General features: G+C 38.2%; 3 protein-coding genes across 3 annotated transcripts; 1 reads left to right on the plus strand and 2 right to left on the minus strand.

Annotated features, from left to right (window-relative positions):
* The first annotated feature begins 299 nt into the window (after positions 1-299).
* LOC117632602 (AP2-like ethylene-responsive transcription factor AIL6) lies at positions 300-5,372 on the plus strand. Its single transcript, XM_034366130.1, has 10 exons — positions 300-787; positions 971-1,188; positions 1,556-2,132; positions 2,513-2,595; positions 3,719-3,727; positions 3,812-3,900; positions 4,016-4,089; positions 4,173-4,223; positions 4,347-4,423; positions 4,661-5,372. Exons 2-10 carry the CDS (start codon positions 1,041-1,043, stop codon positions 5,122-5,124), a joined length of 1,572 nt encoding a protein of 523 aa, XP_034222021.1. The 5' UTR covers positions 300-787; positions 971-1,040; the 3' UTR covers positions 5,125-5,372.
* Positions 5,373-5,828: 456 nt separating this feature from the next.
* Positions 5,829-6,827, minus strand: LOC117630984. Its single transcript, XM_034363882.1, has one exon. It carries the CDS (start codon positions 6,597-6,599, stop codon positions 5,955-5,957), a length of 645 nt encoding a protein of 214 aa, XP_034219773.1. The 5' UTR covers positions 6,600-6,827; the 3' UTR covers positions 5,829-5,954.
* Positions 6,828-6,907: 80 nt separating this feature from the next.
* Positions 6,908-10,716, minus strand: LOC117630983 (receptor-like cytosolic serine/threonine-protein kinase RBK1). The gene is made up of 8 exons (XM_034363881.1): positions 10,386-10,716; positions 9,646-10,104; positions 8,707-8,970; positions 8,438-8,592; positions 8,263-8,342; positions 8,035-8,170; positions 7,579-7,728; positions 6,908-7,486 (listed from the first exon to the last, which is right to left on the minus strand). The coding sequence occupies exons 1-8, from the start codon at positions 10,396-10,398 to the stop codon at positions 7,322-7,324; spliced, it is 1,422 nt and encodes a 473-aa protein (XP_034219772.1). The 5' UTR covers positions 10,399-10,716; the 3' UTR covers positions 6,908-7,321.
* Between the last annotated feature and the right edge of the window lie 11,640 nt (positions 10,717-22,356).

The raw sequence follows: 22,356 nt of genomic DNA on the forward strand, positions 1-22,356 counted from the left end.
GTTGTAGTTAATGTTGTAAAAAAAAAACAAGTTTAATAGAAAAGTAAATATTGAATTCCAAAGGGCGGTGTAAAAAGAATTCGAAATTGGAGGTGGGTCTATAAGACTACAAGCAGTTGCAGGCAGACCAGATCTGGGTGAGAGTTAAACAAGTAAAGCTGCATTGCATGTAAGACAAGTGTTTGGAGGAGTGATAAGATAGCGAAGGCCAGTTTGGTAAAAAACAAAATAAAAAAAGTCACATAAAGTTAACAGAGACTAGGCAGTGAAGAGAAGAGAGCTGAAAACAAACCCTAACAAATTCTCATATTTCAGCCAGCCCGGATCTTTCGCGACCTTGTTTCAGACAAATTTTCTTCTGCCCCCTCACCCAAAAGTCTTTTTAGTCCTCCTCACAACTTCTCTTCTATCTCTTTTTTTATTGTTCACTTTTCTCTCTTCTTTATAATAACCCAACATCTTCCTCTTCCTTCCTGTTCCTTTATCTTCTTCCTTCCTTCTTCATCCTCTCTCTCTCTCTCTCTCTCTCTCTCCCTCTCTCTCTAACCCAGTTCAAGTTGAAGCTTTTGCGCTAAACCCAAATGGGTTTTGCATGCATTGTGTTTCCAAGGGATTGATTGGCTTAATAATACTGTTCGAACTTCAAAGCTCAGCTTGCTTCTAGATAGCTCAGAACGTGTTTGAAGTAATTCCTCCGTAACCTCGTGATTATCGTAACCCAGATGAGATTAGGCACCACTCGCTAGCTAGCTTTAAGTAACGGTTGAGGCAGTTTCATTTTGTTTGGGTGAGGAGAAAAAAAAATATTAAAGTTGGTTTCTTTTCTTTCAAGTGGTTGTTTGTTTGTACATCGCTCTTTTTTTTTTTTCTTCTTCCATTGTTTGTTTCCTGAGAAAATTTAATTATTTCTCTTTTTTTTTTTTTTCTTTCCCCAAATGTGATACTGATCCGTGCATGTTTGCTTCTTCAGATTTATCACAAGCAGACAAAAACAAGAGTTCCCTCTATAGGCTGAAACGTCTTTTTAAGCAAGTACAAATATGGCTCCAGCTAGTAATTGGTTATCCTTCTCTTTAATGTCTCCCATGGAAATGCTCAGGTCCTCTGAGTCTGAATCTCCCTTTGTTCCCTATGACACATCCTCCACCGCCTCTCCTCACTACTTCCTTGATAACTTCTATGCCAACGGTAAACGGGTTCTCTCTCTTTTTTTCAATCGAGTTTTCTGTATGCTCTGTTTGGTTGCTGAGAAAATTCCACTGAAAATGCTTGTGCTTATGTATTCAGTCAGCTAGAAACAGAGCTTGAGCTTAGTTTGATTATTTATATTCTTTCTTTCTCTTCTTTCTGGGTAATCGCCGACTCAAATCTTACTGGGTCAGGTGAAAATCCCAAAACCTTCTCTTCCGTTTGGTTGATAGAGGAGGTGAATCGGAGAAAAATACAAGAAATTTCTTTTTTGTTTGAGCTGAAAATAAATGCTTTATCTCAACTGCATGTGCGTAATAATCAAAGTTTTTGTTTTTTAATTTTTTTTTTCATCTTTTTCTCAAAGGCTGGACGAACCCCAAGTCCCAAGGGTTTTTTGCAGACGGTGAAGATCACAACAACCCGAGCAAACAAGGCCACGCCGATTCACCCAATCTCACCAGCTTCATCGACCCACAGAGCCATCACCAACCTATTCCAAAGCTGGAGGACTTTCTAGGCGATTCGTCATCGATGGTGCGCTATTCCGATAGCCAAACAGAGACCCAAGACTCGTCGTCCCTGACCCACATGTACGACCAGAGCTCGGCCTATTTTGGCGACCATCAGCAGCAGCAAGATCTCAAGGCGATTACTGGGTTTCAGGCCTTTTCGACGAACTCGGGCTCGGAAGTGGAGGACTCGGCGACCATGGCCCGGACGACTCAGCTCGCTGGCGGCGATTTCACGGGTCATTCTATTGAGTCGAACGGGAACGAGTTGGGAGGCGGGTTCTCTAGCTGTGGCACAAATGCTCTGTCGCTTGGGGTCAACACCCAGAGCTCTTCTCAGTCTAAAGCCATTGTTCCCGCGGACAGCGACGGCTCTAAGAAGATCGCTGATACTTTTGGCCAGAGGACTTCAATTTACAGAGGGGTCACTAGGTAATTAATTTTCTCTTTTTTTTGTTGTTGTTGTTGTTTTTTTCAATTTATTTTTTTGGGTTCCTTTCAAATTTTAATGTTCATGATCCATTTGGGTTTTATGGCTGTTTTTGGTGAAACTAGTATGAGATTAATTAATTTTTCTCAAAATGGGATTTGATTAATTTTTATTTTAATATCAATGCATGCATCTAGTTGGATTAATTAAGAGTATTGGGTATTGGGCATTTTGACCACCCAGTGTGTTAAAATTGTGGTGTTTGAGGATTTGACTGATTAATTTAATTGAAAAGTATGATGCATCATCACTCTTGTCTGGAAGAAGGTCATATTCGTATCTGCAGTACAGGTCTCTGACTGTATCTTTGTATTTGCTACAGACACCGGTGGACGGGTAGATATGAAGCGCATCTATGGGATAACAGCTGTAGAAGAGAGGGTCAGGCCAGGAAAGGGCGGCAAGGTCCTTACTCACTCTCTCTCTCTCTATATATATATGTATATATATCTCTGCTTCAATTTCTGCATTATGCACAGTATAAAGCATGTATAATTACGTACATGTATACACATATAATCCATAGAGATTGTACTGTAGCACTGAAAAGAAGCTTGCATGCAATACAAAGGCAAAGCCCAATTAATGTGGGGGAAGGGCTGTGGATTTCTGGTGGTGGTGGGGGACACTTGAACCTCCTTTTTCATTAGTCTCACATGATTGATTGATGGTATCTGTGTACAATTGGTACTTTTATATTTTCTGTTCAGATGGGTTTTCTCTTCTTTCTTGCTCAGTTTTTTATTTATTCATTTATTTCTTTCTTTCTTTCAATCAGTTTTGATTTGATCAGATGTGCCGCCATTTTGTCCATGTGGGATTTTAATTTGCCTTGCTTTGTTGTCTGTCCCTTTGCCCTCGGTTTTTCTTTCCATCTCAACTGGCTCTGTATAAAATGTACCACTCATTTGTGAATTGACACGACCCACACCTACACCCCTCCTCCTCTCCTCACACCTTGAATTTGCAGACCTCAATGACTCTCTGATATCTTCTGACCTCAAATGCTTTAACTTTTGCTTTTGCTTTCATCCCACTGTACAAGTTTAGGTTTGACCAAAGCACCACCCACTTGAATTTTTATTATATAAAACATGGCTTCCTTTATTTTAGCCGAAACATGTTGACAGTGACTCTCCTGGACTGTAGCCTGGTAAAGTGCGAGCTAGATTCTGGTCCATAGTCCATACACACACATGAAACCTCATACTCTCATACGCGGTTTGTGCCCATGACTTGTGTTGTGTGGGAATAAAAAAGAAAGAGTTGAATAAATGTTGGCTTCTAACTAAAATAAGCCCAAAAAGAAAAAGTGAAGTGGTGATTGCGACAATCCATATTAGACTAAGCTATCAACATGCAAATCACATGCATCTTTTTTGTTTCATAAATTATAATAGATGCTAGTCTACGTAGCAGGAAATTTTGATTTCTATGTCTGCTGCTGATGATTTCTTATTTACCTTTTGCATAAAATCTGGGATTTGGTTATCTGCCTGTCCTTCAACATCTGATCCTGTTTCTACAGTTTACTTGGGTAAGATTCTAACTAGTTTACTTTTCCTTGAAACACAAATTTAAAGTAATTTTTATTTATTTATTAACCTTCTGTAATTTTCAGGTGGATATGACAAGGAAGATAAGGCAGCAAGGGCTTATGATTTGGCTGCTCTGAAATACTGGGGTCCTACTGCAACTACCAACTTTCCAGTAATACACATAAACAAATTATAATTCTATTGACTATCCCTTTGTTTCTGCATGTAAAGCAATATGACATAGAACATGAACATGGTACTGAGCAGATTGATTTTCACGTTCTCAGGTTTCAACTTACAGCAAAGAACTGGAAGATATGAAACATGTAACCAAGCAAGAATTCATTGCGTCACTCAGAAGGTTTGCTCAAACCCCTTTCGTTTGTTATGTGTTTGTCTGTTGTGCAGTTAATTAAACAGTTGTCCCCAATTTTTTACTTACAGGAAAAGCAGTGGTTTTTCAAGGGGAGCTTCTATTTACCGGGGGGTTACAAGGTCAGTACATCTAGATTCAAAAGATTACTCCAACATTCCTTGTCAAGTTTGGGCGTACACATAATTTTTTTCTTCCCCTGAACAAGTTGTGTATCTCATGCGTTGTTTAATTTGATATTGCAGGCATCATCAACAAGGCCGATGGCAAGCAAGGATAGGCCGTGTTGCCGGGAACAAAGACCTATACCTTGGGACATTTGGTAATAACTTTACCTAGCACATTTCATTGCAATATGTGACATATTGATTAATGGAGTCCAATTTAAGTCTTCAAGTTGATTTTGTGATTCAAGCATAAGATTTTTAGGTAATTAGGATGTGTTAGTTTTTTAATCTTCGATTTATCTGATAGGCTCCAAGTATTCAAATTTTATGCTTATTTGGAAGAAAATTATCATGCAGTTTTTAATAATGACATGACCTTTCATTGTTAACAGCCACTGAAGAGGAAGCAGCAGAGGCATATGACATAGCGGCCATAAAGTTCAGGGGTATTAATGCAGTTACAAATTTTGAGATGAATCGATATGACGTTGAAGCTATTGGCAAGAGTTCTCTTCCTGTCGGTGGGGCAGCGAAACGCTTAAAGCTCTCACTTGAAGCTGAAGAGCAGAAACCATCTGTAAACCATGATCAGCAGCGTCCTCAATGCAGCAGCGGCAGCAACAACATCAATTTTACTTCGATGCAGCCAGCAGTTCAATCGATACCATGTGGGATTCCTTATGATGCTGCAGCTGCAACAGCATATTATCATCACAACCTCTTCCAGCAATTTCAACCGAACTACTATGGCGCTTGTGATTCAGCCGGATCAACCCCTAACATTGCAACTCAGATGACCATGATGCCGCAGCAGCCAGCTGAGTTTTATATTTGGCCTCACCACCAATCCAATTGATAGGACTAAACAACAGTTGTTGTTTCATATGTTAGCCGCTAACATTATCCGGCTGACCAACATCTGACCCTCACTCCAATCCACCTCTCAACCTTAGGATTTAGGATTAGGAAAGGCATAAGAGGTTTTTTGTTTGGAGGCTAAAATTCTGGATGCAGTAGGAAGCTGGGTTTTGTATTTAAGGTGGGAAACGTTGAATGGTGTATCCATCTGCTTTTTAAGAATTTCCGTCTCTTTCTTTTTGGATATCTTTCCAAACCTGCATTGTCTTCAGTTACTTGTTTTTTATCTGCTCCCATGCTGACATTTTGGTTTTTGCACTGAAACGTCGAATGATCTGGCGAACTGAATGCTTGGTCTTTTATTCGGTTACATTTAGGAGGATCGAATTTGAACCTGTCTTAATTTTTAGCTCATTGACTCACCCTCCCTCACCATTAGGGCTAATTGCCTCATCCTTCCTCACCACTAGTACTAATTTCGAAAGCTCGATTGAGCATTTCCAAATGTGTATAGCGCTAAGAGCTCGTTTAAGAATGCTACTGTAGGAAGCACTTTTGTTTATAAAGCGCTTATTATGCCTAAAACTCTTCAGAGGATAAAGATGGTTAAAAGTAGTTTTTTTTACTGATGTGAACCATGTGATGAATGATTTTCATGAGCATTCTATAAAGGTGAGTACAAAATGTGGGAATTTTCTGAAATAAATATATTAATCCCATAATTAATCAATTACGCAAGAAAAAGAAAAGACTACAATAGATCAAAATTAAAATGACCATAATGCTTATCACAAATCTAAGCCCAAAGTCATATACAAACTACCAGAGCTAGGATCCTAACCGATCCAAGCCTTGACGGGCCAAAACTGACCCGGGCTCAGCCCTCAAGGCCCGCTCAAAAGCCTCCCTAGCTTCCTCCTTCATCCCTTTCCACTCGTAGCACTGACCCAACAAACAGAACGACGTCACATCATCTCCCTCGCCTCGACTCAGCCTGACCGCTTGCACCAGGTCCTCGACCGCCGAGTCAACCCGGCGCCTCCGGTTCAGCCCGATCTTCAGTTCCGCCCTCTTCACCAGTGCCTCCCCACGCTCCCTCTCCGAGAGTGACTTCACGCACGGCGGCGACAGAGCCACGTCGAACGATTTCAGCGCGGAGGTCTTGTGCCCCAAGAGATCGAGAGCTAGGGCTTTGAGAATGTGCGGGCCCGGGTCTCTTGGGGAGAGAGCCAGTGCCTTCTCCGCCTCCGTTAAGGCGTTTTTGGCATGGGCCTGCGATTGGGCTTTGTGAGGATTGGATCGGGCTCGGGTCAGGAGGTGAGACCCCTGGACGAAGTGGCGGGTCGATTGGAGGTTGGCTCGGTTGTTGGTTCGGAGCTTGGTTAGGGCTTTTCTGGAGATTTTGTGTATGGCGAAGAACATTGCTAGGGTTAGGATGAGAAGGCCGAGCTGTAGCACCACCTCAGGCGCCATTTTCTTCAGTCTTTTTGGGTTTCGTGGAATCGACGGTAGCGATTGAATCAATGATAGGTTGATCGTTATCCGATTGAATCTGGGTCGTTGATTTTGGCTGAGGACAAGAACGTTTGATACAGAGATGGAGAGAACTCTGAGATTGGTGTTTGTGGATTATTTGATTTGATGTATAGGGTGCTTTTGCAATTAAAAGGGGTTCTTTTTGGTCCCAAGTTTTTCCTTTTTTTAAAAAAAACCTTAATTAACCAATGCAAATAATTTTCTGTGTAATCTATTGTATTGTTGTTGGTAGATGAAGTCACAAATTGATCAAGAAAACTATGAACTTGATTCAGAATTGTTCTACATGATGTGAATTTATAGATACAACCATCATGGGAGTACACTTTGTCTAACAAAAGTAACTTTCTTTTGCTAGATACATGGGCATGTTATGTTGTCGTTACCAATTTAAGTTCGTGGTGTTGGAATGTACAATTTCCCGATTGATTGTTTGACAACATAACATGCCAGACCAAACAAACTGACTCGTAACAATGACAAAATGCCACTTTTCCTAGTATTCTCTACAAATATATAGGAAAGGCACAAGCCGGTGAGAACTACTTAACCCATACACCAAAGGGTACTAACCAATTCCAAAACTTTCACTGCCAAAGTAACAAGAAGAGGCTGCAGGAGAAAGAGCAATGCAGAGGGAGACAAAGCAAAGCAAAGCACTACTGATCCATTACGAGTTGCCGGTGGCGATTTAGGTCACTCAAGTAGTTAGAACAAGTATAATCTTCCAAGTCACAAGCCTCTAAAACGAGTGATCTCACTACTGAAGATTTTTGTTTCAACTGATCTACAATTCCACCCTCACCCTTTAGTATCTGCACTACCTGCACTCTCACCAATTTTGTTTCATCAGTCACTCTTGCAGCTTTTGGTTTGGAAAACGAAATTAATGTGAAACAGGAAACAGATTTCATACCCGATTCATGTATGGACGCTTTGTGGATTGATGACTGATGCACAATGAAGCTGTCACCATGGCTCTTTTCATCTCCACTGGATCAAATGCATCTTCTAACCGAGGATCTGCTAGTTCCTTGACATTACTAGCATCCAGAAGTGGTTTTGCCTGTGGATAACACAAAAATGATCACTCATATCATCTTTCATGGAACATGTTCATCTTATCCAAACTCATAACAACGGAATTGTTCAATACAAAACCCTGCAGCCTACAGATAGTCAAGCAGTCTTAACCCTTGAAAAATTTGTGCATCCTTTGATTGTTCAATGATAAACTTTCTACGTTTTTTTGGGTATATGGAGATGGAATTGGAGTTGTGACGTATCCTAATGCCAATCCTTTATCCAACCCACCATCTGGACTTGGCTAAGGGGCATAAACATGCTAGGCTATAGCATAACATATGCATACCCATATCACAAGGCTTTGCTGAGTTGAATCAACTGCACGGCGACCTGTTATGAGCTCCAGTAATAAAACACCATATGCAAATACATCCGTCTTCTCGTCAACAATCCCGTGCATAAAATACTCTGGAGACAAGTACCTGAAACAGTTTGAAGATCCATAAAGCCAAACATCTATGACAGATGAAAGTGAGCAATCATAACAAATGAATAATTGAAACTGCACGCTAACCCGAATGTGCCTTCAATAGGGAATACAACATGGTGAGTCCATTTTTCTGGGAGCCACTTCGCTAGTCCAAAATCAGATATCTGCAGCAACGGTAAAATAGAACTCCTCCTATGTTTAGAACATCCATTAAGAACAAATTTTATGAAAAAACAGACTTGAAGAACAACAAAAATACCTGAGCTTCATAATCTTCGGTTAGTAAGATATTAGAGGCTTTGATGTCTCTGTGAATAATGCGCCTGTGGCATTCGTGATGGAGATATCGCAAGCCTTCTGCTATCCCAACTGCTACCTTAAACCTGACCTTCCAGTCCATAGATTCTTCTGAACCTGATATGCAGAATATCTTTCATCAGCCAAATAAATATGTGCTTGCTCTGTAAGCCAAACAATGACATTGGAAGAAATACGCAGTTTAAGAGAAGCAGAAGACAAATATCATACCAAAAAGTAGAGAAGCTAAGCTGCCATGTGGGGAAAATTGGAGTACAAGGTGCAAACCACCATCGATGCCAAACCCAAGCAACCGAGCAGCATTCGGGTGGCTTATGTGTGCAATAATCCCAAGCTCTCCTAAGAAATCACCAACCCTATCCTCATTTTCTTTCTCCTTATCTTTCTTCATTAGCCTCTTTACAGCTATAATTTGACCATTGGATAAGAGCCCCTTGTAAACTTCTGCTTGGCCACCTTTCCCAACTAAGTTCTCTGCCAAGTATTATGCAATCATAACTTAAAAAGTAATCCAAGAAAATACTAATTGATGATCAAACAATTGGATGCAAACATTAATCTGTCAGTGGCTGCATTTTGCATCCTATAAAGAAGTTGGGACTGGGATTTTGACTATAGCTGATCATATTCATACATGTGATGGAGCCTATATACCCTGTGGCAAACAAAGACCCAAGATTGGAACTAAAAGTTTCACCAAGAAGTCACCAACCGACTTTAAAGCTACAGTCATCAGATCAAACTTCCACAGCTAAAACCCCCAGAAATAAAATAGATATAAAAAAAAAACTTGTTGATGTCAAAACAGTGGTCATAAAAGCAGAAATTAGAAAAGTTAAAAATTGGGTCCAACAAAATCGTTTTTAGCAGCAAAATCAGAATCTATCCAAAGACAAAGTCAATTAGCAGCAATAACCCTAAGCCTAGTTAACTGAATCTAAGGGACTACACTAGTGGTCAAGAAGACTCAAGCAGCAACCCAGGTCCCACAATTGCTTTCCTGCTCCGTCCGTCCAAACAAACTTTTGTCAAAAGGGTCGGCTAAAAACGACATCAATTCAATGGTGGCTGGACCCAAAAGCTCAAATTTAATTCCCAAATGCAACAACAAAAGAAGAAAAAGAAAAAGAAAAGGTTTAAAATTCATACCTGGTTTGAAATTGCTAGTGGCAGCAGCAAGCTCAGCAAAATCAAAGTTCCTCCACGACGGTTTCGTAACTATCATCCCATCAACATCTGCTCCTTCCTCCTCATCCTCGGCGGTCCAAATTCGAGCCAGTCTCCTCCTTAAGTTTCTCCTCGACAATTCATAGCTGGTACCCAACAAGGGAATCGTTGAGAATCGCCTAGCTGACTTCTTCTTCAAGGCATCAAACATTCCCTTGCCTTTCCATTGCAACCCATTGCTGATATCTCGCACCAGCGTCCTCTGGCCCGCCGTTTTTTCACCGGAAGAAGACGAGGCACAGCTACTGCTACTGTAGTCAGAGTCGGTAACAGGGACTTCCAATACACCCCTCGGTGATGGCTCGTCCTCGCACGGCTCCATCTTCCTCAGACCCCTTGGTGATTCCATTTCTGGGTTTCCTTCCGTTTCTCCTATGGTCTCTGCCAAACCACCAAACCAGTAAGATAAGAAAAGAACAGAAAATTTCTGGGTTTTGTGCTCATAAATGAGAAAACAGAGGAAAAGAAAAAACAAAGACAAAATTTGTGCCTATTTCTTAATTTTTTCAGGTTGAATATAACAAAAATTCCCATTCAAATAACCCATTTTGATGTTCCTCTTCATCTCCTTGATTTTTCTCAGCAACCAACATAACAATGAAAGACTGCAAAAATATCAAACACCTTGCACCATAATTCAAAAAGGGGAAATATAAGCTTACCTTCCACCGACATGGTTTAGGCTTCCTGGGTATCCCAAATTACAAGTATGAAATCCAGTATGGGACCCTCTAAACCAGAAGAAGAAAGGCCTCTGAAGACAAAAGGAGGAAAGACTCCACTACATTTGGTTGTGCGGGGAGGGAAGAAGAAGAAGAAGAAGAAGAAGAATAAGAAGAAAGGGAAACAAAAACGCAGAGGGGAAAATGAGAGAGGAAGGGGAAGGCGGGTTTAAAAATGGGATATCTTTAGGAGTTGGTTATTCTTGGCGGACCAAAGGAAAGCCAAATGCCCACAATTACCAGCTTACAGATGATTGGAATATATGCTATATTTATACACCTGCTCTTCCTCTGTTTTGGATATGTTCTGGTTCTACCCAAAACATTTTCATAATTCTATTGTTTTCTTTTTTCTCCTTCTGCTCGTGATGGAATCGCAGCCGTTGTTTTTGGCGCTCGTGATTTTTGCCGTGATGGATGGAGGGAGAGGGGCCTGGCATGGGCTTCCTTCAACGAACCAAAGCCAACTGCCAACGAATGCAAATTGCAATCCATCTTCTTCTTTTTTTTTTTTTTTTTGTTATCCATATTTGACTTTCTGTGGGCCCTAGGAGAAGAAATACGGTCTCAAATACGTAAAACTTACGAAAATTTACATGTAACAGCGTGTAAGTATCAGTTTTTATGTCTCTCTCCATGCGTCGAGAATCTAAACTCTTGTTATTTCGGTAAAACTGAAGATCATTTTAATTCGAAGTTTCTAAAACAAAATATCCTTGAGAAATTTTGTCATCAGTAATTTGAGAGAGAATTGGCTGAATCTGAATGCATCTTTCGCTTGTTTGAACTGAACAAACAACTTAGTAGCAAGAGTAAAAAGAGTAAAAAATCATAATTTTTATGATACATCTTCATTATAATTCTTAATGAATTCCCATCAAGGCGCTATCTAAACCGTTCAATTTACAACGATCACAACAAGAACATAAATTTGCATATTTGTGTTTCTTTTTTTAACCATGTTATGCTTTGATACCATATAAAAATAACCAAACAAGATTACATACCTCGGATCTAGAGATAAATACTCTTAACGAGCGATAATTTCCTTACATACATTACTAATCAATTAATTAGTACCCAGAAGCATATAATACTATCACCATTCAATGCACACAAACACTTGGTTATATTTATTGATTTGTTAATCCATCAATGATTAATCCTACAAATTGCTCAATTACATACTAGCAATATTGATGTTTTAATCAGATTAGCAATAAAGAATAATCAAGCGAACATATGTCATGCATGCTGCATGCAAATCCCAAATATGTCAAAGGTGCTTTGGATGCAGAGTCATAAATTCTATGATTTATGAAGTTTTTCAATTGTAAAATATAATTATCTAATAAAGGAAAATGATTTCCTATAAACATTTTTATATATGCATAATTTATATAATAAAAAAGGAGCTGTTAACTTAACTGATTGGAAGCAAGGCATGTCCGTACGGATAGCGGTGAAAAAGAATACAAGATGTTAAAAAATGAGACAAAAGCTATGCCCTATTGAGGTTATCTGCAATTCAAATCCTTAAACTCATCCAAAGAATCATTAATTGCCTAATTATTTCGCATAAGGTTCATACATAAGTTGAATGGTTTTCGGACAATAAAAATAAAAGAATTAACATAAAGTTGAAAGGGTCATCACTTGCTTATTACACATATTGATTATGAAGATGGACTATACTGTTTTTAAATTTTGATTATGAAATATGTGATTCTTTGGTCAATACCTGTTAAAAATTTAAAAATAACCACCAAGTTATGACGCATTAGATCATTAGCTCTTTTATGAAAATGTGATTAGCAAATGGAAAAATAATTAAGAAGTGCATGAGGAATATTTTAGAGTATCAATAACAACTTCTCTTTTAATTCTATTTTTCCCCAAAATATAAACAATCATCCAAATTTCAAGCCCATGGAACTTCTTTATACCTTTTGATCTCTAAATTGTCAGCAGCAACGTGACCCGTGCCAAAGTTGAATTATGAACGCATGGAAGAGAAAAGTAATAGGATTAGGTGGTTCAATCATGTATTGGACAAAGAGGGCATTTTATTCCATCACCATTGATAGTGTTGAGTTCCGACAAGAAAAAGCTTTTGACAAAAGAGCTTTTCAGAGAAGTTCTCAAGCTCAAGCGTCCAGTTAATATTTACATGTGACATGTAAGAAATGATGTAGTGGTTTGGGAAACCAAAAGTAGGTTTTCCATGACCCATCTGAAAGTGGTGCAGCCTAACAACATAATTAGAAGAGATAGATTTGTATTATAGTAGGTGTGCATAGCTTTCATGAACCATGATGACGCTTGATTTGTATAAGCAAGCTAAATTATTGGTCCACAGCTCTTGATGCAAGTTGAGGCGATGAGAGGGTGAAGAAAAAAGATTAGAAATTTGATAGATTATGGGTTCGACGACCACATCCAGTAAATTGTAAAATAAAATTCTTCGAGGGCCTAATTTATCTTCATTTCATTCATGATTGCGCCCTAACATGTGATGATTTCGAAAGGCAATCTCATTTTTCATAAACAAATTATAAATGCACAACGTTTGAAATTAGAAATGATATGTCTTCGGTCGCATGGCCTGAAAACAGGTATAGAAAAGATCTGTAAGGAGAATCAGAGCAATGGTGAGGCCCTTGGGTATCGGTGTGGTATCGACTGAAGACTCTTCGATACTTAAATTAGTTCAATGAGAAGATAAGTAGTTGAACAAAGTAAGGGTTATGATGCCAAGCTATTATTACCTGGTGCATTGGGATGAGATACCTATTTTGTAGACAATAAAAAGGTGGAGCACCTTGGGTTGTAGTTTTGATGTGGAAATATGAACATCGCCCAACGGGCTACCACGTGTCCTAACATGAAAGTGGCACGACAGGTGCCTTGTTGGGCTGAATCGACAGGTGAGGTTGCCAAAGGCTGTCCCCTGCTGATAATAGTTGTGAGTTCCAGCAATTGGACTGGACCATGTGGGTTTTTACTTTGCAGGATACTCGTTCCACATGTCTAGTTGAGAGAATCTGGTCATATATGGTATAAACGAAATTCAACTCTAAACTCCAATTAATTAGAGACTGAACCTCTGAATTTATTGTCACTCGAACATGGTTAGTAATATATATGAGATGAAATATTTGTATAACATATGTGTTTTGGTAAGTTTATTCAATAGAAAATTTCGATGAAAAATACAAATGCAGACAATAATATGTGTAGATATCATGTGTATATAAGTGTTCAAACGCTAACCGATTAGTAAATGAATTCAACATTATCTACTATTTTGGACCCACTCTACAATATCATCTCATAATATGAACCATTCATTTTTTTATACAAAAGTATTGAGCTCCTCTATTTATTTCATGATTTGAATCATTTTGTTTTTGATATCTTTGAACGATAACTTAAAAAATAAATAATTTTAAATTATGAGATGAGATGAAGTGATCGTAAACTAATAATTAATGTTGTATTAACTTATTAATTTATTAACGTTTGAAAAATCATGATCATGCGTGATAAAAAAACCTCACTAACTAAAACCTAAACCCCTCAAACATCACGGTGCACTATTATTGTTGTCCTTTGGAAATAGACATCTTTGTATGCGGAAGCCGTTCTTCAACTGTACAAATTCATAGAAATATTCTTATTTTCTTTACTTTTTATCTTGTCAAAGAAATGGACATATTTTCGTAAATTTAATATGTATACAAAATATTTTTGAATTTATTATCTTATCGTTATTAACTCACCCGACAAGAAATTGATCGTTTACTTAACAAATGTATGCATACGTAATTCCCGTATTTAACCATCTGTACAGAATTAATTAACTAAATTGCGATGTTATTATAGTTAATCCACTCAAATGATGTTGTCAGCGTCACCATCACAACTTCACAAGTACTCCATTAGTTCAGTGGGTGAACTAAACCCGTTAAACATGACCGAGGATATATAATTTATAAAAAATAAAAAAAATATATTAATATGGCTATAAACCCAAGACTCACCAACATCACCAATGTCACTTCGGTTTGACAAGTGCGTTTAACTGATTTCTTTTGACGTCTTCAACTACTTGATTGTTTCGTTATAAATGGGGCCCTTCTGTTCTTCCCCCTTCGTATTTTAAGAGTAAGTGAAACAAAACCTGAACTCTCAGTTTCTAGTTTCTCACCGGTTTTGGTGTTCCAAACTCGAAGTGGGACACCAACTCAGAAAAAAAATAAAATAAAAGAGAGAGAGAGAGAGAGAGAGAGAGAGAGATGGAGAGAGGGTCTCTTAATTTCACTACTCTTGAAGGGGATAGAGATCAATGGGATGTTTGGGGATGATACCAATGGGAGTGCTTCAATATTATAATGAGCTAGTCGTAATTAGATATAGAACTCATCACAAATATATATCGTTTGAAATCAATGTACATTTGAACATCAAATGATGCATGCAACAAGTGTTCTGGAAGCTAGTCTTCCATGAAGTGTCAGATTTCATTTCAATGGGCAAGTAAAAGGAAATTAACCAGAATGGAAAATGCCATTTCTTTCCTTGAGATCAATGCAAAGGATCAAAGTGCAAGCACAAGGATTTATATTTTATATTCAGTTTCTAGTAAAGCTTCATTAGAAATTACTTTCAACATAGCCCATAAAACTGAAAAGTAAAGGTTTCGGCACAAAGGGTTAGGGCTTGGCTTAACTTTATAAATTGGCAGAAGCCCCAAAACGGACCCGGCCCCAGAGCCCATTTAGCATATAAGTACAGAAACTTCATCTCTTGCATCAGGGTAATTTAAAAAAGAGATATTTAGTTATATACTCATTCTTAGCATTAAAAATATAGATAACATGGGAGATTCACTATTATACCCAATATGGGGGCCCAAATTATAAAAAGGGAGATTCACTATTATACCCAATATGGGGGCCCAAATTATAAAAATACCCTATATAAAATGGACTTTAGAAACACACCCAAAGCCCGTTTACAACATAACAAAAAAGCTTTTAACTTCTTATAAATTACAAAACTGCCATCAATTTCTTAAAACAAGCCCAACCCCAAAATCTCATAAAAATACCCAAAGTACTCAATAGGGCATCAAAGTAATTTAATAATCAATATTAAATTCAATAAGGCTAGCTATCATTTTTTAGTTTTTTTTTGGGTTTGTTTATAGGAATTCAATTGTGTAGGGTTTATTTATAATATTAGTGCTAGAAATGGGTATATCACTAAATATCTCTTATAAAAATACCCTATATAAAATGGACTTTAGAAACACACCTAAAGCCCATTTACAACATAACAAAAAAGCTTTTAACTTCTTATAAATTACAAAACTGCCATCAATTTCTTAAAAAAAGCCCAACCCCAAAATCTCATAAAAATACCCAAAGCACTCAGTAGGGCATCAAAGTAATTTAATAATCAATATTAAATTCAATAAGGCTAGCTATCATTTTTTGGGTTTTTTTTGGGTTTGTTTATAGGAATTCAATTGTGTAGGGTTTATTTATAATATTAGTGCTAAAAATGGGTATATCACTAAATATCTCTAAATTCTACACAATTTAATTTCTATAAACAAACCTTAAAAAAAAAAATAATTCCAAAGTATGACATCTGGCCCTATTGAATTTAATTCTGATTATTAAATTACTTTGATGCCCTATTGAGTGTTTTGAGCTTTTTTTTAATGAGGTTTTGGGGTTGAGTTTGTTTTAAGAAATCAATAGCAGTTTTGTAATTTAAAAGAAGTTAAAACCCTTTTTGTTATGTTGTAAATGAGCTTTGGGTGTATTTCTAAGTCTATTTCATATAGAGAATTTTATTTTATTTTATAATTTGAGCTCCTATATTGGGCATAATAATGAATCTCCCTTTAAACAATCCGTTGTATAGTTTGGGGTTAAATATTTTTTTGCAAGCATAATTGTGACCGCATAATCATAATGGTTGACTAGGATATTGATCTTTAGAAAATAAAAAATAAAAAATACAAGCCCAATTGTGGCTGCATAATACATTCATAACACATCCATAACTTACTTTGCTTCATGTCTATATAATATTTGGATTTCGGTAAGAGATTTATAGCTCAGTTAATTAAGAGCATTTATCTTTGCACTCAAAGTTATAGATTCAATTCACCCATTTCCAATACCGCTTGTATAAAAAACAATATTTGAATTTCGTTTGAGCCTAGGTTTAGTTTTTTTTCACTTAAAAAAAGGTGTAGTTTTTAAAACGAACAACCATTTTAAAACAAAAAAAATCTCAATTCTAGAGTTTAAACTAAATTAAAAAAAAAAACACCACCACTAGTGGCAAAATCCCAAAATATATATTAGTTTCTTATTTTTTGCTAAATTAAACATAAAATAGGCCTAATTGTAGGAATGATCCTTGAACTTGTGCTCGGAGGTTGGGTTTTATTATGTTTTTCAATTTTTATGGTGGTTAGAAGGGTATATGGGTGAGAAGTCATGGATAAATTGAATGGTCTTGAGTGAGTGGGTCATGTGGGAATTTTAAGGATTGTGGTTGTTGTTGGAGGTCGTTTGGGAGGATGGGTAGTGGTGGAGTTGCTGCTGAGTGAGGTAAGAGAAGGAAGAATGACGGAGGTCGTAGGGGTTGTCATTATTGCAGACTCGTTTGGGTATAAAGTGGTGGAGTTAGTGGGAATGATGGTGTTGGACATGAAATAACTATTTTGGCCCCAAATTTGACAGAAAATCAAACGTAAGACCAGCAGTACTAACATAAATGGAGTTAAGAGGCTTCTTGCATATATGAAGGGTGTCCCTCTGGCATATATGGAGAGTTGTAATGGGAAACTCATTGGTGATATCTTGGGGAGGTTTCTTGAGACTGATTTGGGAGAGAAGGTACTTGTTTGGGAAGCTTTTTGAGAATTAAGGTTGTTTTTGACGTTACTCAAGCCCTGAAACGATGTCTGCGTTTCACTTTTCCAGAGGTTGGGAGTCGGCTTGTTTTGATCAAATATGAAAAGCTTCCCAATTATTGTTATATGTGTGGCATTTGTGATTAGGGGTGGGCACTCAAACCGGCGAACTGGAAATTTGAGCCGAATCGCACCGAACCAAACCGAAAAAAATCGAGTTGATCAAAAAGTAAACAACCGGTCAAAAATCGAACCAAACCGGTTTGGACCGGTTTCGAATCTGGTTCCATGTCTTAAAAAATCGAACTGGGCCGAACCGAATCGGTCGAATTAAAAAAAATTTTTTTTTTAATATATAATTATATTTAATGCTATATTTTTAATTTCACTAAAAAAAAACTAATATTTATCCAAGTTCAATTTCAAAATATCTCTCTTTTTTAACTTTAATATTTATTTTTATATAAAATTAAAATTGAATAATTTGTTAATTTTAAAGTAAAATAATAATATTTCATTTGAGAATTGTATTAAAAAATAATTTTTAAAAATAATTTTTATAATTCGGTTTCAAATCGAACCGAATTTGGAACCAATTCAAACCAAACTGGATCCGAAACCGGTGCAAACCGAACCGAACAGTTTTAAATTTTTTTTAATTAAAACCAAACTGAACCGTACCAGATAAATAGTACCGAATCGGTTCTAATTTGAGAAAAAAACCGATCCAAACCAAATCGTGCCTACCCCTATTTGTGATCATGTCCTTAATCAGTGTTCGCTTGGGGAGTCTGCTATTAACCAGGGGGATTTCAAACCCTTTGGTCCTTGGCTCAGAGCAGAGGTCAAAGAATGGTTAGATGGACCTGAGATGGAACCACGTAGATCACTTCGGCCAAGATGGGTGATGAAAGCTCCAAGCACAGACGAGTTGGGCCTCGCCGGCTAAGTCCGGCGACGGGAAGAGGATGAAGATGAAGGAGATCAGTTACGGCAGGGCACCATTAATGATATTAATGGCGCAATCAAGGCTGACCATCATAAGAGGCGTAAACTGCGTAATGAGGCAATTCAAGGAGATTTAAATCAAGAGCGGATTTTAGGGGCTGATCCTTTGGCATTTAACCCATGAGCGCCTGTTGAGAAAGGAAAGAATACTACTATTGACAATGGTAGTTTTTTCTCTCCCTCAGTTATTGAAATTAAAAGCTGTCATAACTCCAACATTATAGACCTCAGCCTATCCTCTCTTCCGAAAACGGGTCTGCAGGTGAAGCAATTCAGTGGGCCAACTAAAAGTGTTAATCCAAAACAAAGTGGGCAACGAGGCCTATCTTGGAAGGCTAAGGCTCGAGCAACCCAACCGGTAGCTCAGGCCCAAGAGGAAAATGTGAGCCCACGGCAAGCAAGACAGGGCATTTCTGAATTGGACTTTGAACCAGAGACGGGGTTAGCGGGGCTACCCCGTCAATCTCAATGAGACTCATGGCTTGGAATGTGCAGGGGCTTGGGAACCCCTACACATTTCGTGCTCTAAGACTTTTTCTTGGAGCTCAAGATCCCGGTTTGGTGTTCTTGATGGAGACCAAATTGCTCTCGAGTCAAATGGAAGGATTGAAACTGAAACTTGGTTTTCGCAATGGATTTTGTGTTAGTAGGAGGGGCCTTGGTGAGGACTTATGATGTTTTGGTGTGATGATAGGACAATATAAATTTTCACTTACTCTATTGGTCATATTGATGTTATGGTCACTGACCATGAAGGATACAAATTCCGTTTTACTGGCTTTTATGGTAACCCAGATTCGTCGCAGCGTAAACATTCTTGGGATCTCCTTCATCGTCTTGCTAGTGTTTCTTCTCTCCCTTGGATTTGTATGGGAAATTTTAACGAAATTATCTCTAATGTTGAGAAGGTGGGGGGCAACCCACGACCACAATGGCAAATGGATGACTTTAAGGAAGCCATTTATGATTGCTGCCTCAAAGAAATACCTTTCTTGGGCTCTCCTTTTACTTGGAGCAGAGGGTCTGGTAGAAGCCTGGTTAAAGAGCATCTAGATAGAGGTTTGGCAAGTCATTATGTCTTTCAACACTTTGAACACTTACTTGTCCACCACTTTGTCACAGATGCTTAAGACCATGCCCCCTTGCTTTTACACGCTGAAATTCATGCTCCTGCTACAACTTTTCGTACAAGGCGTTTTCATTTTGAAGCAATGTAGGCGAATGAAGAGGGCTGTCCTAATACTATTCTTGAGGCTTGGGGTCAGGCCTCTCATCAGTCTCTACCTCTCACAAACAAGTTTTTACTTTGTGCATAACGTCTTAATTCTTGGGGCCAACAACAGTTTGGTTCTCTCCCAAAACAGATTTAGCAATGTTATTTGGAGCTCCAAAATCTTGACTGGGATGCACCCAATTTTGACACAACCAGGAAGCATGAATTATCAGTTAAACTTGATGATCTACTTGAGAAAGAGGAGATTGTTTGGAAACAAAGGTCCCGAGTTCAGTGGCTTCCGGAGGGTGACCGGAATACACGTTATTTTCATGGAAAAGCTCGCCAGAGAGGAAGGGAAAACAAAATTTCTGGGGTCTTTGATGACAACAACTGCTGGTTTGATGAGGAGCTAGGCATCCAAAGGGCTTTTATTGATTATTTTCAGAAATTGTTCACATCTGATGGTGCCGTGGATTTAGCTAATATTATGGATGCTGTTGAAACCAAAGTAACGCCTGAGATGAATGCCCAGCTTTCTCGCCCTTTTGATTTGTCAAAAATTAGTCATTCCCTTTCCCAAATGGGACCTTTGAAAGCCCCTGGTTTGGATGGATTGCCTGCCTTATTTTTCCAAAAATATTGGGATATTATTATAGAAGATATTGCTCTTATTTGCTTGCAGATCTTGAATAATGGCAAGAGCATTAAAGAGTGTAACCATACGTTGGTGGCATTGATTCCGAAGATAAAGAACGTAAAGAATGTGAAGGAGTTCTGACCTATAAGTCTATGTAACATCATTTACAAAATTGTTGCAAAAACTCTAGCTAACCGTCTGAAGATCATTTTGCCTGAGGTGATTTCAAGTGCTCAAAGTGCTTTTGTTCCTGGCAGATATATCATTATAATGTCACTCTTGCTTTTGAGCTTATGCATACAGTCAAAAAACAAAGACGAATTAAGGAGCCAAAAGTTGCTGTGAAGCTTGATGTCAATAAGGCATTTGATCGAGTTGAGTGGAATTTTCTTCGCAAAATCTTGGAAAAGCTTGGCTTTGCAACTCGTTGGGTGGATTTGATTATGGAGTGTGTGACAACAGTTACTTATTCCATTATTGTTAATGGGCAACCTGCTGGCCATATCATTCCCTCGAGAGGCATCTGACAAGGTGACCCGCTCTCTCCTTATTTGTTTTTAATTTGTACTGAAGGGTTTTCTTCTCTTTTAAAACAGGCAGAAAATTTGGGTCTTATTAAAGGAGTCAGAGCAGTAACAAACGCTCCCCCAATCTCCCATCTTTTCTTTGTAGATGATAGCCTATTATGTCTACATGCATCTCTTGCTAGTTGTCAGTCATTGAAAGATTTGCTTACAATAACCTATGAAAAGGCAGTTGGGCAACGAATCAATTTTGAAAAATCTACTATGACGTTTGGTCCTAATTTTGATATTCAACTGGAAAGTGATATGCATAAGATCCTTGACATTCCAATAGTCCAATTCCATGAGAAATACCTTGGATTACCAACAGTTGTTGGACGAGCTAAGAAGGCTCTCTTTATCAACCTACGCAACAGAGTTGGAAAACTTCTTCAGGGATGGAAAGGAAATATTCTCTCAATTGCAGGAAAAGAAGTCTTAATCAAAGCAGTCGCACAAGCTCTCCCAACTTATACAATGAGTATTTTTAAACTGCCCATATCTATAACCAAGAAGCTTCAAAGTATGATTAGCAAGTTATGGTGGGGAAGAATAGGAGATAACCGTGGTGTTCATTGGCTCAAATGGGATGTCCTTTGTCGATCAAAGGAGGAGGGGGGACTTGGATTTCGTGATTTCACTATTTTCAATCAAGCTCTTCTTGCTTGAATGGCATGGAGAATTTTAACACAGCCGCATGCTCTGGTTGGTCAAGTTCTTGAGGCCAAATACTTCCCTAATAGAAGTTTCTTACATTCTGATTTCGGATCATCACCTTCTTATATTTGGCAAAGTATCTTATGGGGCAGTGACTTGCTTCAACAAGGCATCAGATGGAGAGTAGGAGACGGTCGTGATATTTTTGTTTATTTTGATAAATGGTTGCCTACTCCCACCACTTTTCGGACTATTTCCCCACCATCCTTTCCTCTGAACACACGTGTCTCTGAATTAATAAGTGGTGGTTTTTGGGATATTCAACGTATAAGGGCACATTTTTTGGACAAAGATTCTGAAGCTATTTTATCCATCACTATTTCTCTCTCATCCCATTGCGACAAAGTTCTATGGCACTATACTTCTAATGGCCAGTATTCAGTTCGTAGTGGCTATTGTATTGGGTTACACCATTCAAGAGATGTTGGTGTGAATATTAGTGGCTCTAATGTTGGTCAAGGTAGTGGAGCAGGAAGTTCGAGTTCAATGTGGAAACAAGTTTGGAGGCCAAGAGTTCGTAATAAAGTTAAGCTTTTTCTATGGAGGGCATTACAAAACGCCTTACCTTGTCATTGGGCTCTTAACTATAGACATATTGGAGATGATAATTGCTGCCCTCGATGCCATGATTCTCAGGAAACCATTATTCATGCTTTATGGGGCTGTCATGAGGTGAAAAGGATTTGGAAACTTTCTTTTCTTAGTGAAGTGATTAACTGTTGGCATGAACCTACTTTGCAGATCTTTGGTGCCATGCAGTTTCAATGGGCTTGAACTTTGACCTGGAGGTTTATGCTTACCTTTCTTGGCTTATTTAGCTTGACCGAGAT

This window comes from Prunus dulcis, chromosome 6 (genome assembly GCF_902201215.1).
Source record: "Prunus dulcis chromosome 6, ALMONDv2, whole genome shotgun sequence".
In the NCBI taxonomy this organism is placed as follows: Eukaryota; Viridiplantae; Streptophyta; class Magnoliopsida; order Rosales; family Rosaceae; genus Prunus; species Prunus dulcis.